This window comes from Pungitius pungitius, chromosome 9 (genome assembly GCF_949316345.1).
Source record: "Pungitius pungitius chromosome 9, fPunPun2.1, whole genome shotgun sequence".
Classification (NCBI taxonomy): Eukaryota; Metazoa; Chordata; class Actinopteri; order Perciformes; family Gasterosteidae; genus Pungitius; species Pungitius pungitius.
Genome location: NC_084908.1, coordinates 392,776 through 411,082, shown reverse-complemented (window position 1 = coordinate 411,082; position 18,307 = coordinate 392,776). Strand labels below are relative to the sequence as shown.

The 18,307-nt window shown below is 44.8% G+C and overlaps 2 protein-coding genes across 3 annotated transcripts; both read right to left on the bottom strand.

Annotated features, from left to right (window-relative positions):
* Nucleotide 1: 1 nt before the first annotated feature.
* Nucleotides 2–7,698, bottom strand: samd1b (sterile alpha motif domain containing 1b). 2 transcript variants are annotated; one of them, XR_009956916.1, is made up of 9 exons: nt 6,037–7,698; nt 5,255–5,489; nt 4,927–5,051; nt 3,529–3,565; nt 3,337–3,445; nt 2,507–2,621; nt 1,938–2,399; nt 114–214; nt 2–16 (listed from the first exon to the last, which is right to left on the bottom strand). XR_009956916.1 is itself a non-coding variant. In XM_037471425.2 (7 exons), exons 1-7 carry the CDS (start codon nt 7,261–7,263, stop codon nt 2,253–2,255), a joined length of 1,995 nt encoding a protein of 664 aa, XP_037327322.2. In that variant the 5' UTR covers nt 7,264–7,698; the 3' UTR covers nt 1,157–2,252. The 2 variants fall into 2 exon arrangements, 1 of the variants encoding a protein (XP_037327322.2); XM_037471425.2 differs by lacking the exons at nt 2–16; nt 114–214 and having other exon boundaries at nt 1,157–2,399.
* A 1,743-nt stretch (nt 7,699–9,441) lies between these two features.
* LOC119217641 (cAMP-dependent protein kinase catalytic subunit alpha) lies at nt 9,442–17,067 on the bottom strand. Its single transcript, XM_037471426.2, has 11 exons — nt 16,686–17,067; nt 15,685–15,746; nt 14,504–14,632; nt 14,236–14,334; nt 13,158–13,240; nt 12,829–12,955; nt 12,294–12,389; nt 11,561–11,683; nt 11,157–11,216; nt 10,960–11,064; nt 9,442–10,869 (listed from the first exon to the last, which is right to left on the bottom strand). The coding sequence occupies exons 1-11, from the start codon at nt 16,729–16,731 to the stop codon at nt 10,744–10,746; spliced, it is 1,056 nt and encodes a 351-aa protein (XP_037327323.1). The 5' UTR covers nt 16,732–17,067; the 3' UTR covers nt 9,442–10,743.
* Nucleotides 17,068–18,307: the final 1,240 nt, after the last annotated feature.

Sequence of the window (18,307 nt, the reverse complement as noted above, 5' to 3'; positions counted from 1 at the left end):
ATTTCCTCCTCTGCTTCTAACCAGCAAATGCATGCGAACACTTGAAAGTCAAAGACTTGACTATAAAATCATTTAAATAAATGCTGTATGAAATATATTTTCCAATAATATACCGTTTGGTCCGTTCTTTCCTCTTCAGACTCCTTGCTGTTGTGACTGAGGGGACCGCCGGCTGCTGTTGGATTTCCTCCATCACCTATATGCACATTTGTGGCTGATACACAAAGACCCCAAAATGAACACAATCGAACACAATCACTGTTTATGTCAGGTTGGAGTGCTGGTGCAGGCAGAAGGGAGGACTCAAAACGCAGGATTCTCAAAAACGGTGCTCTTTATTTTCTGACCAAACTGAGACGCGCTCCAACAACGACTGACGTAGACAATGACGCAACAAGGGACAACAGGCACATGGGGCTTAAATACACAAGGGAGGTGCAGGTGATTGGACACAGGTGGGAACACTCAGGCAATCACAGGACAGGAAGTGAAGCTCACCCAGGAACACGAGAGACAAGAAAACTACAAAATAAGACAGGAAGAGGACCCAAACCGTGACAGTTTATTCACTACATGCAACACTTGTTGCCGCACAGACTCAGAATGGACACATTGAGGTCTTTTAATTTAAACTTTTATTACTAAAATGGTCCTTTTAAATTCAACTTCAGACCCGCAACAAGAGCGTCGACACACTGTATATTTATTTCCCTGTGCCCTCTTAGATTCAAATCAGTGATCTGAACGCTAACAAGGGCGAGCAAACACTGACACATGCACTGTAGACCTGGAAATGTGTTCATGGAGGTGGCAAATAAAATGAAGGGGAAAAACAGGTGGGAGAGAGGTAGAGGAGGTTGAAATAAAATTATTAAACCAATATGCTGAACACAGAAATATAAACATACCAATATGAGGAAAAAACTTGATACGGTGTGCAAAAAAGATGCGTCAAAATGGAATGTCTGCCGTTACAGGGAAGGATTGAAATGTGTGATTAGACAGCGCTTACTTTTAAAGATTGCTAACTGTTCAAAACAACTGGTGGGATGAGATTAGTTGATTGACTCAGTTTCACCCTGCAACGATATCGTCCAGTTAGATAATTGCTGCATTAAATTGATTTAATTTGAATATATTCACACTCAGTTGAGAGTTGATTGTTCTGCTGATTTCAGACCAGTAAATGGATTACATTTACCACACTGGTCTGTGAGGCCAGTTTAACAACCTCAGGGTAACTATGTACTAAAAGGCCGTTGTTCAATAGTAACTACTAGTGACACCTGCTGACCAGTGGCATCAAACAACGGGGGGGAAAAAGAGAGAAACATGGCGTCATTTAAGTTTATCCGTACTTAAGCTTTGTGGGCAACGGATGACGAGGTCGGTCTTTGTAAAATTCATGGCCAGCTCTGCTTAAAAACCTGTTGAAAAACCAAATGTCATAGATTTTGATCGGTAGGATTCATTAAGATGCATAAAAACAACCTGTCGACAAGATTCAACAACCTCTCAAACATCTATGAGGAGCTATGGACTTATTGCTTCGACCGGCAACCCTTTGTCACAAGGTCGTGAACCCTGCATCGCATTTCATCCAGATATATACAGGACGATTTATGGAGGGTCCACCCAGCTTCTGAGATGGTCAATTTCTAAAAGTTTCTGCTCCATCCAACATGCTCCGTGATGCCTCCACACACACACACACACATACAGAGAGTGTACAATGACAGAGACGCACCCACATGCGAGAGACCTTTGAATTAAAATCTCAAAAACAGTACTTTTACACAGAATCACGTGGACCTCTTTTGAAATGTGCATAAAGGTCCGCACAAAAAAGCCGTCTAAAAACTAACCATTATGCACAGTTTGGTCAAGAAATGGCAAAGTGCTTGATCATCGTAAATAAAAAAGAGGAACTGCATTACCTTTTTTTATCCACCTCTGCGTTACAACATGTTATGAGTCTGCTTTCTCCCTTTAACATTTGTGCTGTTTGGTAAAAAATCCTCGTTGTCCATCCAGTCTTGTTTTTGTGGGTGTCGTGTCTGGACCACAACAGTTTAGAGGGCCAGAGGAAGAGGAGCAGAGTTGTGTGTGTGTGTGTGTGTGTGTGTGTGTGTGTGTGTGTGTGTGTGTGTGTGTGTGTGTGCTGTTTGACAAGAGATTAAAAGTAAAGCAGATACATCATGCATGCATTTTTATAGGATCACTGGAGCTATATGTAGATACAGACATAACAGTCATTCACAGTCTTCATCCTCAAAGTGTGTTTTCTGCAGAACCTTTACATGGCGCTCATAGATCTTGAGGGCGGGCCCGAGTCTGATTGACAGGCCAGTCAAAACATCGTTACGCTGCATGAGGAGAAGAGACTTGCCATCGATTTCCTGATGAAGAGAGCAGAGCGATGTGGTTGAAGGTTACAGTTGAACGTTGCAGCACCAAAGCGGCCTCTGGCGGCCTCTCGTGTTGGTTGAAGAGATTACAGGCTCACCTGGGCCCTGAAGGCAGAGGCCTGTTCAGGGAAACCGGCTGCTGTGAAATAACTGACTACATCAGACACTGTCCAGTCCACTGGGCCCCCACTGGCTCCTTCAGACTTTACAAACCTACGGAGACGAGGAGGAGGAGGAGGAGGTGATTTGCACGTTTTCACTGATGGATGAATCAATCCATGAGCCTTGAGTTTACACTGTATCATTGCGGTTTAAACAAGATAAAGAATATATTATATTCTGATTAAAATTGAATGGCCAGATTTTGTTTCATTTTCATTTCAAAGCAGCTATAATCAATGGTTTCACGTTACGAGTTTTTTGACTTTCTGAATGATCAGTGTGACGATATGATATCGGTTGCTCATAAAGATGAATTGGAACGAAATAGAAGAAGCTCAGCTTGCAGTTTTGTTTCAGTCCCTCCACTCCAAATATAAATGCTGAATATAGTGGAGAGTTCAACAGCCCACGAGACAGATATATCACTGAGCACTTGAATCAGAGGGAGTATTGAACTTCCATTCATACCCCGTAACAGCAGGATGAGAAAGTAAGTAACTGTTTGCTCCAAACTTTGCCGTATAGATTTCAAAAGGGGATGAGATGTCAATCATGTGTTTCCAACTTGTTCACCCTGCATCCGAATGGCCACATCAATGCTATTGCATACTGAAGGTTATACAGTCAGGGAAAGAGGTATCTTGGATTTCAAATCACAGCAAAGACCTGCAATGCTGAAATGATGGTGAAATGAACCTTGCAGAGTCAGACATTAGTGAAGGGATGAATCCGCCTTCAGTTTCTCCTGCACCTCCGCTGCACTCACCCTCCTCCTCCGTCCACCCCTCGCTCCTCGGACACGCCGGAGTCTCTCGGAGACGCAGTGGGTGTGAGCAGGCAGGACGACACGCCGACTTCCGTTTTGGACTCAAAGCCTGAGAACAACGAAGCACAGTCCGGTTACCTGTCACCGCCGAGGACACAGACGTTTTGAGAGAATCTGTGGAGCAGCACTCACTGTCAAAGTCCGTGAGGTGGATTCTGTCATGTTGCATCTGGTTCAGTATGTAGACAGAAGAGTGAGGGGTCAAACAAAGAAGCAGATAAAAGGAGCATGACAGGAAGAAAGGTGGGAACCTTTCATGTTGAAGGCATCACGATGCATCACATCACCCAGAGGCTCAGATATTTATTAAAAGTGTCTGTTTAGCTTTCCCTTGATTGCGTATCTTTGTTATTGTTTGTCGTGTCATGTGATGTCATGTGACATCGGTGGATACAAGAACGAGAGTTTGAAGAGAGATGAAAACAGAAAAAGGCCTGACCTATATTTTAACGGGTGGTGGGCCGCGTGATTACGGCATGAAGATGAATCACGGCGGCGCGCTAACATTTTACAAAAAAGGGTGGCAAAAGAAAAAGTGACACTATCATCGATTACCACCTTCAAGAACAGTTTTGACCTGTCATTCCCGAATGGAAAAGCATTTCTACCTTCCACACACCACTCTGAGCTCAGGCGTGACTCTGGATGAGGATGTGGCGTGCAGTGAATGCTCGCACTGTACAGTGAACCCTCTGAGCCGCTTTACAGCGAATGCGAGTGTACCAGCGAAGCAAATAATAATTGGAAAAGTAATTAACTGTTAAAAAGAGACCTTTTAAAATAATATATTTTACACAAAATACATCTTGCACGGCTCACTTTTCCATCTAAACTAAACTAAATTTCATGCTACTTTTAATTTCTACTTCACAAATAATCAGAAAGAAATATTATGCCAACGGTTTAAAGGTAAGTTAAAAGATTCACGTAGCAATGCCATGGCAATATCCTCCTTCAATATCGTACAGTATAATGCATCATTAATAATAATTCAATAAGACAGTATGGCAAATATAATATTAATAAAGGGCTATACAGTCACTTTGTTTAGCTGGTGCACTTTATCCTTATTTTTATTCCTAATTTTATCTTATCTCCTCTAACTTACTAACCCATAGCTTTAGTTTTTAGCGTACTAACCCATAGCTTATATTGTATATTCTATTATACTTTTATTTTATTCTATTTTTATCTCATTTGCACTATGTTGTCTTTATTGTCTTTATTGTACTGTCTGCATGCACCTTCCGCCAAGACAATTTCCATGTATGTACAACATACTATGGCAATAAACGTTTCCTGATTCCTGATACTTCACAATTACATTTTGATATTGCCATGGAATGTTTTCTTCTGATAATTATTTGAGCATTGAACATTTAATAAGGCCAATGATCTCACTACCTTCTTCCTCACTGGTAAAGGAATTGAATTGAGAGATGCAGCACTGCAGTCAGACTCTAAAGCACGATGGTGGTCTGTTTTGAATACACACTGCATATTATCCAAAAACCAACAAATCATGCTTACTTGGGCCTCAATATGCAGCTGATTGGAGGCTGTGTCCTCCAACTTTTCTCTGTCACATTGTGACAGCAAAGCACCCTGAACAGGTAAACGCCTCGTCCTGGTGAGGGAATCAAGCCCACACCTCCCTGAGAAAAGGGGAAAAGATTATATATTACAGTTCACTTATTGTTATAATATATGTTTAGTAATCATGGCTGTTCTCCTTATTATTATTGTTGACCATTGAAGGAGAATGTGTGTCCAGAATGCATCATATACGTATAATAATATATATAAAAAGTAAACTCGGTACCCCCCCAGCTGTCATGATAGGATTCTGCACACACACCTTTTGACCCGTGCTGAGGGCTCTCCCTCTTTGATGATGTCTGGATCTCAACATCTGTGGTTTTCTCAATGAGCTCAGGTTCGGTTGTCATGGCTACCGGGGATCGTCCTCCCGCCTCCTCATCAGAACTCGGGGAAACCTCCTCCTCATGTTCCTCCTCCTCCTCCTCCTCTCGTTCCTGTTCTTCGCTGCCTGTCTCCATCGGCTCATCCTCCCGGAGAGAGGGGGGCAGCGGCTGAAATGACAGATAAAGTTGTGTTATGTTGCTTCAACCCCCCCGGAGGCCACCGGGGTCAAGAGAGGAGTTCTCCATCGGAGCTTCACGCAGAGCAGCAGGAGGGTGGCAAACACCGCCACACACAAAGCAGCAATCTGAAATAACGCGAGCCGCCCTTCTGTAGCCCGGCAGCGGGAGGAGGAGGGAGAGGGAGAGAGAGGGGGAGAGAGGGAGAGAGAGAGAGGGGGGGAGAGGACGGCCGGCCCGGCCCGCGCGTCCGTTGCCTCCACCCAAATTATGATGATGTAGCAACGACAACACACTCACACAGACACGCAACGCGAGCGCAAAAAAGGCACCGCCACGTCACCAATTACAGAATCGACAATTAATTGCCCTAAATGTAATGTTCTCAAACTATTGTTGCGTGCGGCCTAGAAAAAAACCGTTAATGTACACAAACCAAATATTTGGCGAAGGGAGCCGCTCCTCGTGTGTCACCGGGGCCTCTCGGCGCCCCGTGAAAACCGCGACGTGTTGGAAATACCAAGTTCGCTGCGCCCACCTTTGTCCCCGCGTGCGCGCCCCGCAGCGCGCTCCTCGCCGGTCCGTCAGCGGACGCACTCTTCGGCTCCGCCGCCGCCTCCGCCCCCCTCAGAGGAAGAGTAATGTTCCCGCAGCGCGTCCTGCGCAGTCGGCCCCTGGCCACCTCTCTCTCCATGACCACTTTGACTTTGCCTCGGGTCAGCTTTTCTTCCGACAACCGCTCCTGGCTGCTCAAATAGCCCAAAATCTCCTTCAGGCCGAGCGGCTTCATGTGGCCTCCGGTGGCGGTGGCCGCGGAGCCCCCCCCGCGGATGCTTTTCCCGGACAGGCTGCGAACAGAAGCCACCAATCTGTCGCCCAGCTCGGAGTTGGCGTGGCTCCCCGCTGCTCCGGTGCCCCCCCCTCCCTTTTCCCCTCCCCCGACTCCGACTGGAAGTTTGGGCTCGAGGGACTCAGTCGGCTTGTGTCCCCGTTGTTGCTGCTGCTGTTGTTGTTGCGGGACGTTGCGGACGCTCCCGGAGCAAGTTGTGTCCCGCGTGTCATCCCCCGACACACACGGCTCCATTTCCCCGGGAGACGCCTCGGCGTCGCCCGCCGCCGCGCCGCTCGCATCACCGCCGCCGTGTTGGTTCGTCCCGAGGCGCGGACCGGGCGGCGGGCAGTCCCCCGCTCCCCGCGGTCCTAATCCCGTGTCTCCCGGCGCACTTGCTTCTTTACAGCCGCTCCCGGCACCGCAGCCCGTTGTTGCGCCACAAACGAGGCTCCGGTTTCCGCTACTCGGGCTGGAGGCGGGCTTGCGCTTCTGGTCGGCGGCGCTGGCTGATGCTTGAGGGGCGCGGGGGTCCGGGCTGGGCTCCGAGTCCTCCCCCTGGTCGGTGAAGCTGTGCGCGCTGTCGCCGTGGTTGTTGTTGTTGTTGTTGTTGTTGTTGTTGAGGGGGTCGCGTTTGGGTCGCTCCCTCGCCGCCGCCTCCGCGCTGCCGCCCGCCGCCGTAAACTCACTCTTCTTTCTGCTTTTCCTTTGCACCTTCGCGGCATTCCGGTACGATATGGACCCCTTGTAGCTAACTTTGAGCACCGTCTGCTCTTGAATCAGTTTTTCCAGTTCTGTCCTGGTTCGGTCCGGGTCTGACCCGTGTCGTCTCCGGACCATTCGACAAATCCTCTCCAGATCCGGACGGGCTTTCCTCGAGCGGAGGGAGTCGATTGTTGCCAGGATCCACTCTCGGTACTTATTGGGTTCGGACATCTTCTCTTGCTGGTCGCGTTTGGCCTGAGTGCGTCTCTTTTTTTCTTTCTCCTTTGCTGTTTCACAAGTGACGCGGAGCCGGAGCTGGGAAGCCCAAGTGCGAACCCCGGCCGGAGAATGAGGACGGAAGCCTGGCTGGAACGCGGCCGTTCGTTGGCCACATCGTGCGCTTAAGGTGGACCGAAGATGGCGCCCAGGTCTCCGCCACAGACGCAAATGCCATTTAAGGTGGAATTGGCTGATTTTTTTTTTTTAGTCCATTGGAGAGGAGTTCTTTGTTCGTAGTCTGGATCTCATCAGCCTGCAGATTATAGCATCCAAAGAAACAGCAACACCCGGTCCAGATTGCGCTGCTGAGCTCGTGTTTTTATCGTTTCGGTGAATCACTTTGAGCCGCGCGTCAACAGATGGGTTGGTGAAGGTGGACGTCTGACCTCCAGGCAACACGCACGCACCCTGCAATGTGCATTCGTCTACAAGTCACTCTTTAAACAAACGTACAGCCTCCGAACACTGAAATAAAATCCCATCCAGGAGGAAAACACGCGGTCAGTCCAAATTTACAAGTAAAACTTTATTGGAATGATACTCATTTTGCAAAATATTACACTTGGGTTTTTTATGCCACTTCTCACGTGATTTCAGACGCTTCCCCTTGCAGCGCGTCTGTGTGTGTGTGTGTGTGTGTGTGCGTGGCGGGGGTTAACATGGTTTACTTCGATGTCTCGTTTCCCTAAAACGTGCGACAGTACCAGCAGTGCGCCGCATCGAGAGGAAGTTCAATCACCGCAAAAAAACATATTGTATATATTGTATTATAACTTCACTTTTGTCCATGATGATATAGTCAGCATTAAACTCGACATGGAGGAAATACAGCCAGTGTGAAGTCTCAACAAGTGGTTTACAACAATGGCAAATAAATCATATTAATGGTATTAAAACGGTTGGAAAAACAGTCAATCATCATCAATAACGCTGCATGTGGGTGTGCATTCACCTTGTAGCTCTTGCCACTTTCTATCTGATGATAAGATTTTATTGTCAGATTGATTGAGTGAAAAACGTTTTTCCGCCTCTCTCAATGAGGAGGACGAAGATGAACATTCTGGGCTAAGGGGGGGGGGGGGGGGGGGGGGGGCACCGAGTCGGTTGCCTTGCATGTGGACTCTTCTCTAGCACACAGCCGCTTTGCTGAACATTGTTGAGGCCGGATTATGACACCTGTCCAAATGACCCCAAGAGGCCCAGGTCCACCGAGGCAGGTAGTTTCTGGTTAAATAGCTATTTAGTTTGGGGATTTCTAAGCACAATATCAACTGACACAATAGAGACTTGAGATGCTACTTAATTAGCTTGACCCGAGTGCCTGTCTTGGAGGTATCCAGGACCCAATAGATGATCGTTAAGGTATCAAGGTCTCTAACTCTCCATTAAGACTCCTGAATTGTTTGATTCAAATTAGCACACAGCAAACCTGGGGCCATGTCATATTTCAGCATAGTGATACTGTACATAATGTACAGGGGGGGGGGGGATGATCCTGCTATGAACGTTGGGCCATGTTGGGAACAACCTGAACGGGGTCATTCACACCTTGAATATCCCAAGGTCATTTTAAATTAAACAAGACTACACATGTAATTGTATGTGTATCACTTGATGTACACACACACACACACACACACACACACACAATTACACACAGAAAAATCTTGTTGCATTTCTTAGTATCTAAACATTTCAATGGCTTCAATAAAAACTAATCTGTATTCTGTATCCATCACAGAAAACCAGTGCCTGGTTGAACCAAAATAGATTATCATCATTGTGGTGGGACATTAAAATACAGCTATGAAGAAGGCATTTGAATGTTTGAAATAGACAATATTTATAAATTCTGAAAGACCAAATCCTGCAATGACCACTAGTTTGGGCGTTGCTTAAGTGCTTTGCCATTATTGTTCAGGTGCTGAATAGGCATTGAACACCTGAAGTGCCATGTGTTGGGCAAGTTAAAAACAAGCAGCTTGCAGAGATTGTTTCTGTCTCTTCTCTTTACCAGCTCCATTCAACTCTTCTACCTTTCCGTACTTCTTTAATGGAAACAAAAGGGCAAATGTGCATGTAATCGCACAGAGATGGGAAAAGTAAGACCGTCACACAGAGTGAGAGTGAACACAGGTGTATATAAAGACCATGAATCACACTATCCAGACCACCTACAATGACTCAAGGCTCAAAGTGCTCCAGTGACCACCAGCCAGAAGCAGTTGGAGGTAGTCTGCCTCGGATGGTCTCTTCTACCTGCAGCAGGCCGGGGCCAAATGGTTCATACAAAATGCTGCATCAGCTCGACTAACCAATGAGCTGTGAGCAGAGACAGCAAGAGCTTTAAGACCAAACACAGTGAGCAAAAACAAATTCTCTGGAAGGGAAAATTGTGGAATAGCCCAACTAAAAGTCATAATGTATTCCCTTTTGTTCCTGTTCGTGCTAAACACAACTTTAAATCCGCAAATCTATATCAGACGCAAGTGTCTCACACATGTTCTTCACCTGCTAATCCTAATGCTTTATGATGATAACATGTCTAATTAAGTGATATGTTCAAACCTGAGATACCATTATGTTATTCTGTCGCTGTCACTATCGAAACTGAGACATTTACGGTCCCGTATCCATTTCCTTTGTTAGCGCAACTTGAAATAATTGAAGCGACCAGTATCTAGTAACATTTTAAAAACTTGAGTGCACAAAGCCTAGCTATGCTAACGATGATTGAGTTACACAGTAAACTTAACTGACTTCTTCCCCCAGAAGTTACATCTGTCTCTTACCCTAAGTTGCTTGATTAGACAATGCATCATTTTTATGTTTTTCTTTTGGCCAATCATGTGACTCAAGGTATGATGTCTACAATAGAAAAAGGTAAAGGATTGAATATGAGAAATTTAAGTAGGTACGAGTGGGATTCATCTGAATGTTCTCTTAAATGAGAGAGAGAGAGATCAGCTGAAATGCAAGAGACCTTTATGTGGACCTCAACTTCATGGACTCTATGGGCTTCATGAGATGAACAACAAGCCGCAGGAGACTAGAGCAGACGGACTGACTTCTCTTTGATGTGGCCCAAAAGGGATTGAATGAAAAAGAGAAGGGAAGACCTCGGGTGAAAATGTGTAGAGGCATCTCTAAGTAGGTGTGTAACCAACACCCTTCGATCTGAAGCCCACCTTCAGGATAAAGGGAACCATAAATAAGACAGAATAATAAATAAAATTCAAGAGAAACGCAACAGAAAAGGCAACACTGCTGGTTATCGGTCTCCTGTCTCTTTTCCCTTCTCTATCCCTCCCTCCTTGTAGCTGGTGCTTGTGATTGGACAGGAGACAGCACCCTCTCCTTATGTCTCCCACTCGACCAGCCTACCTTTGGCTCTCCCTACTTCCTTCTTTCTTCCTCTCTTGCTCTCTAACGCTAGAACTCCGCAAACTCCTTGCCACATTTCTCATTGAAGGAGACGCGGATCTCCTCCTCCTCGTAGTCGTCAAAGTTGCTGGTGTCGCCTGGTCCTTTGAACTTGGGGACGAAGGGAGCCTCCACCTGAAGACAATGGAAAACCCCAGTTGGGAAGTGAACTTTATAGAAGGGAAGACCACTCGTTTAACAAGATGCACTCACAGACACGCATACCTTTTTCTGGTAGATGGCGATCCAGTCGGTGGTTGCAAACCATTTGTGTCCCTTGATGTCGTTGACCCCGTTCTTCAGGTTCCCGAAACGTTTTGTTAGATCCACCTGAGGAAAATCACCAATACATTTTCCTCACTTATTCAAACGGCAGAGAAAAGGTAAGCTGTAGCTTCAGAATGACAGATATTGGCTTTCACCTGTAACAGGTTCCTCAAGAGGTCCTTCAGGTCTGAACTGAAGTGAGATGGGAAACGCACCTGAGACAGACAACAGAAAGAGGTTACAAACAGGTAGTAACCAAGGTTCTGTGTGGGTCCCTGGGAGCCACGCTGTCATGCAACACCCGTATTACAGTGTCTCTGTAAAAATAAGCCCATTATAAGAACAGAAAAGACATTAGACGAGTAGAAGAAGAGGACAGTAGGTCTATATTGGAGATGCTTACCATATTGTCTCTGCCTTTAAAACATACAGAGGCTTTAACATTTGTCTAAATCCACAGCTATACTATAAACATAACACAGACTAAATGATCTTTCTTAAGCAAAACCCTCAGAACAGAGTCAGAAGGTGGCACCAAGTGGTGTTCAGCACCACTCACCTTCCCTGATACGATCTTTTCGTAGATCTGAATGGGCTGGTCAGCAAAGAAAGGCGGGTACCCTGCTGCCATCTCATAGACCAGTACGCCCAGCGCCCACCAGTCCACGGCCTTGTTATACCCCTGTGGACATGTCAAGGGTGGAGGAAAGTAGACAAAAAGGTTGTTTTAAAAAAATATTAGTTTCCATTTTATCATTCATCATTCGCTCCTCTTTTGCTAAAGTGTGTCTTATACTTTCCAACAGAATCTGAATCCATTTCAAATGTTCACAAGATGAGAACCAGTATGATTGTTGTACGGCGTGACACGTAATGACTTCAATGAGAAGAAGATGTCTTGATGTTTGTTGACACATGTTGCATCGAAATATTAGATGAAAGATTAGAAGCGTCTATTGAGGTTTTTGAATAAAGCTTTGAAACATTTAGAGACAATTTGACACTTTTTGACTTTAGGACTCTACAGCCCTCTGTTATTGGAAATATTTGGTAGTTTAATCATTTGAGTAAAGTTTAAAGTGAATAACTAACTTTTAAGTACAGTCATGTTATACAGAATTAAACAAAAACACATTTGGTATGTTAACATCTTGACAGTAATAACAATAATGATAAAATAATTATAATAGTAATAATAATCAAAAAAGCGGCGCGGGGTTTTGCTTTGACAGCAATATCTTGTTTTAAAAGGAAACCTGGCTGTAAGTTTGCGAGATAAAATGGTGGCCCACCTTGCTCAGAATGATCTCCGGGGCCAGATACTCTGGGGTGCCACACAGTGTCCAGGTCCGGCCCTTTACACGTTTGGCGAAGCCAAAATCTGTGACCTGAGAGGGGAAACAAAAGATTATGGACAAACAATGAAAGAAATTCCCAGATGAGTTTCAGCACATGAAAAGGCAGAAGAAAGGAGAGCCACGTGATGGACAGAAGCGAAGGAGCAAGGGAAGGATGATTGGGCAGCAATGGGATCTTTCACCAGGGTATTTGAATGGTCCGCCACTAGAGGGCGGTCTTATCTTTGTGTGTGACGGCGTTACACACTGCCATCATAGTTGCACTCTCAGGGTAGTTGGTCTTTCCTCTTTCTAGACACATCCATGATCCATGCCCTGCATGCAGCTTCTTTCATTTAAAACAGAGCCAAGTCCGCTGCCTTTAAAACCCAATAGTTTGATGTCCCATGGACTCAGAATAACTGTAAAAATAGTTTAAATAACTAATTCCAATGATGGCTGCGATGCAAACAAATAATATCCAGGTTACCTGTATGTAGCCTTGTTGGTCTATCAGCAGGTTTTCAGGTTTCAGGTCTCTGTAGATCAGGTCCAACGCGTGAAGATACTCAAAGGTTAGAACAATCTGAGCAGCGTAGAACCGAGCGTGAGGCTCACTGTGCACACACAAACCAAAACACAAGGTGTGTAGGAGAAGAGCAGTTTAGTGGAGTCTACGGATCAGAACAGAACAGCAAAGTGAAACAGAGCACAGCTAAAAAGAGACTGAGGAGAACAAAGCAAAATAGAATAGAATAAAAAGAGACTAAAACAGAGGAGCTGCATTAAGAGTATAGAATTAGTCCTAAAAACACTAACCTAAATCTGCCAATTCTCCGTAGATGAGAGAACATCTCTCCACCTGGTACATACTCCATCACCATGTAGAGGTTAGTGTTGTCCTGGAGAAAGGAAGACGGACCAAAGGTTTGAGACGCACGGACACAGACACACAAGACAAGAAGCCCAACATCAGCTTCATTTTATCAACGAGGATTTCATTCTTCCCGCACTTCTTGGTTGACGGGTACAAATGCAACATACTGTCTAAGAACACTAACTAAGCTGAGCTAATATGCATTTGTTGTCGGCTCTTCCAATGCGGCTGAAGGACGAGACACGAAGAGGAAAATTCTGTTAATAGGTTTATTTGAAGCTTAACCCGAATAAGGCTTTAATTGGAGTATAGCCATCGGCTGGGTTAGTCTGCAGGAGCCACCAACAAAGCTGTGGTGTGAAAATATTGAAGACAGTGTGGCTCGTTTCACTGGATATTTGCAGAAGGAAAATGCCTGGTAGGGTTCACTGGAAGCGATGATGTGGCTGATTGTAAATGGACGGATCTTTGCATCAGCAGGTTGAAGTTAATGCAACTATTTCTGATAAAAACAGACCCTCGGGATACATGTGGTTAAATTACAGATCACATTATTACAGATCATTATAAATACGTGCTTGTGGTCTTCAACCAGAAGCAATCATACATTAAATACATTCATACAGGGTTTACTCAAACTTGAATAGATGGTGTGTGTTATTTGCAATATTCAGTACTTGAATAGAATGGTGTCTAAATTAGAATCTAGACGCATATTCACTCACATTTTGACATTGTTTTCTCAGTTTTGGTTATTCTTTCACATCAACTTCTGAATAGCCAAGCAGTACGGAGTTCTTCACACCGTTCACTTCACTCAGCTGGGTGAGCAGGGATATCATTGATCATTTTAAGGGACCACTTTCACAAAAATGTAATCAAATAGCAACTAAAAAGCTGGACTGGGGGATTTGGGCTAAGCAGATGAGTGGAAAGAAGGAAAATCTATTCAGACACTCATCAACAACACACAGCCGCGCAAACACACACACGCAGCATGCAGCATGCAGCGTACCGTACCTTAAACGAGTACTCCAGCCGCACCAGAAAAGGAAAGCTGACAGCCTGAAGAATCCTCTTCTCGTTCAGAGTGTGCTCTATTTGCTTGAGCTTGACCACCTGAAAGCCAAAAAAAGAGAGGCGGGTTCATAGGCGTCGATGTATAGTTACTTTGGCACCACATTCATTTTTGTTGGAAAAAAAACCCATTTGATTTATATGTGGTGTAAAAAAACTCCTGCCTTTTATTTGCTCTTATTTATATGTGTGTGTGTGTAATGAAACTGACCTTCTGCTTGTTGAGGATCTTCATGGCATAATGCTGTCCCGTTTCTCTGTGCTTCACAAGCATCACTCGGCCAAATGAGCCCGTGCCGAGAGTTTTCAACCTCTCAAACTGCTCAAGGCCAGCGGTGTTCTGAACGGACAAAACACAAAGGGAAGATTGATTTTTGTGAAAATCGGATGGCGAGTTTTTCTAATGTGTCCTCTGCTCATTAACATTATATTATGTATGTTTTTATACAGCAAATGCCAGGGTTTATGTGTAGCATGTAAGATCCTACTTTAATCACTGAGTATAAAGTGTATATCAAACATGTACAGTTAATGATATGAGGTGATATGTTTAAACAAATTGGGTTCACAGAGCACACACTGCACAGAATATCTGTATAGAGCCAAGTTACATCTAAAACTATTATGTGAACCTGTGAAATATAGCTTATTAATCTACATAAAGTTTATGTTTAAAAAAAAAGAATCATACAGTGACATTTCAATTTTGTTTTCTTTTCCTTATGAATACCCAGGTCAAAGAGAAAGGTTAGTATATTCACCAATGTGAGAACATTTTTGAGGAAGTTATTTGCATCTAATATGATCTGTAAAATATTTCTAAAAGTTCTATATTACATAGCGGCACAGAATTTTTAGGGTTGCTAAAATGGTTCAAATCGAATGCTGTATTGCATAAAGAATAGTATATATTTTTATAATACTTATATTATACATATGTATATTATTACTATACATAAAAGTTATACAATAAGAATACACAAACATTAACATCATAGGTATAATAATAATTGTTATATTAAAAAACAAAACATGAATGCAATCACTATATTTTTGTGAGTGAGTGATATTTTAAACTCAAAATGTGAAAAAATAACATTATAACTAACCGGACATACAATTATAGGATTTTGATGTAAAATCAATACATAACTAAACTGAATCATCACGCTACATATTTTACAAAACACTTGCTTTATTTTGCTGTACACAAATATTTATATAAAATGCACACACCACAAAACAAAACATACCAATTTGTGGTGCACAAAATAATATGTAAAACACGAGATGTGAGGTCATGTGACGTTTGGTCACCCAGCATAAGGATGCACATGTTTGTATGAAACTGAGAGCATGTCAAAAACGTCACGCAAACATCAAAACACTGACCTGTGCGGGGTTCTCCCACTTCTTTAGAAAGTCCTCTTTGGCTTTAGCAAGGAACTCCTTGACTGTGGAAGACAAGATCACCAAGTGTCAAAAAGTGAAATATCAAGAAATTCAAACTTAGAATACCTCCCCCTCTGAATCACATGCAAAGACGTGCAAACCTGCAGAAAGCTCCCAGGAGAACGGTTTCACTTTGTTTAGAAACACTCCTCTGACCAAATACCACCACGCACAAATTGTGAATAATCTTAGTGTGAAGCATGTGTTGTGTGATTATTGTGGTTTTAGTATGCAAGGATTCAAGGCTCGTTTTCTTACAACTATGCTCCCTGACCAAGAGTACGTGACATCCAGCATGTGATGCCTACACAGTTTTCTTTGACCATATTTCCTTCACTCTTTTGTGATCCCTGTCACCGTTTGTAATCTGTTAGGTGGAAAGAATATCTGGAATGACTGCATGAATAGCAATGCGTGATCTATGATCTATCCAATAAATGCACCAGTCCAGTGGCCTGACATTGGCATTTTGTCATTCTTGTTCATAACATAAACATTACTTACAGACACAGTGAGACCAGCTCAGCCAACCATGCAGGATTTCATAGGTTCACGTTAATTAGATGCAGCTCATCCACAAGCAGCATTCAAGCAACATCTCTCTTCCAAAAGACATCAATATTGGCGATATTTCAGTTATATGAAGATTTCAAAATGCCCGCAGTTTACAATTGCTCATCATGTCTATGAAAACCGCTCTCCATCCCGCTTCATTCGGAACCGGGCAGACCCCCTCTCTTCATTCACATGCACACACACAATGCTCCTCAATGAGGAACATGTAGGATCTTGGCAGCAGGACTTTTCATGCACGCGCCGGTGCATCTTAATGAATGGGAAAGCGGGAGTAAGGATCGGAATTGACAATGTGTGGCTTCCTCTGTGAAGACATGGTCTCTGATCATTTCACGAGGTGCAACATTACCGGCGGCGGTACCCACCGCTTTCCATCTCGCTGCCCTTCCTGGCCGTGGGCGCGTTGCCCATGATGACAACGATCCGTGGCTCTTTTTTTTGGCCGCCCTGCAGCCCTCTCGAGCCGGTGTCCCAAGTTCGGTGTTTTTCCTAAACCCCCGTTGTAGCGGTTACCGAGCGTCCCGAGGTCTCGGTCTTCAGTAGCCTCCGATGCGGCGCGACGGTCCTCCGTAGCGGGCTCGCGCCCTACACGGCCGCCGAGACCGGACGAAACCGGGCTTAAAATCCTCCGGGAGCTATCGCGGTGGCGTCCCGGTCGCTGGGGCTTCACCAGACCGCCAGGCCGACCTCGGTGCAGTTGACCTGGAACACGGCGGATCCAGTCTTCTTCTGTCGCTCCTTGCAGCCCCCTCCCCAACCCGGCTCCCCACCTCTCTCCCAGCGCCCACCCCCGCCCCCCGAAAAACAGCTACACAGACGGCGGGGAGGCAATTTTCTCAATCAAAAGACTGCCACCTTTCGTCATCGAACCCAGATTTAAAAAGTGAATCCTCGACGGGGTCCAAATAGCGACGCGAATTTTCCCAAATCCACATTGGCCCCCTGTAGTCTCGGAGACGGGCGAGATGACGGAACTACAGTCAAGCTAACATCCCGCCTCCTAGGCGGAACCGGGGTTGATTGACTGCTGAAACTAGGCTATGGATTGGTCACCTATCTAAGTCCTTGTCCTACGGAGCGCTCCGATTGGCCTTTACATCCGTCAACAACGTCAACGGCCCGCCACCCTACAAATAGTCGGCGATGGGAAACGTCAACGACACATTTTTGCTCTCGACTAAAACCGCGCCCACTTTCTCCCGTCGCCGCCTTCCATTGGCTGGTCGTGGCCAAACCGTGGGAATCACGGCGAATGCGAGGACACCCATTGGCCGAAGGTTAAATAAATAATTGGAAAAATCCCGCCCCTTGCCGTCGAGCGACTGATACGCGTTTGGCTCAACGGCGAGCTATTTTTAGAACGGTTGGTCTAATGTAACGCACGCGCGGCGCAGTCTGGCTGGCAGCACTTCCAAACAGACCTCATACAGCCGTGCACGGAGGGAAGGGTTTATCCGGTGGAAACCGAATCACCAGCAATAAGACACATGCATTTATTTGACTGTCAGTGTGGGTTCAAAGTCTTTTGTGACAGCCGTCATGCTCAGAATCCGCTGAATGTTGGTGTTGGTGCGCCGCCGGTGTAGGGCCCTTGGCCCTTTGATTATTATCGGGGTACGCACAATTTGAAATAGATTTGCATCTGAAAATGTCAATTCAGTAATAATTTGAATGTGTGTTGGTCAACAAATCAGAATATCAAAAAGGACACACAAACCAACACTTGAGGTATGAATGTGTAACTGAGTGTCACAGAGGGTCTGAGGCCTCCAACAGCTTCTACATTTAAAAGATGCCCACAATACAAAGCTACTACAGCTGTACGCCCTTTTCATTCCCCCTACTTAGATCGAAAGGCATTCTCATAATTATCCTAAACGCTTTGGCTAATTATCAGTCATATATTGATGTTGGCTCTATCAAGTTAATGGAGTAATATCTCTGGCACATCTGCTTCTCAAAACTAGTCTCTTGCTGATTCATTGTT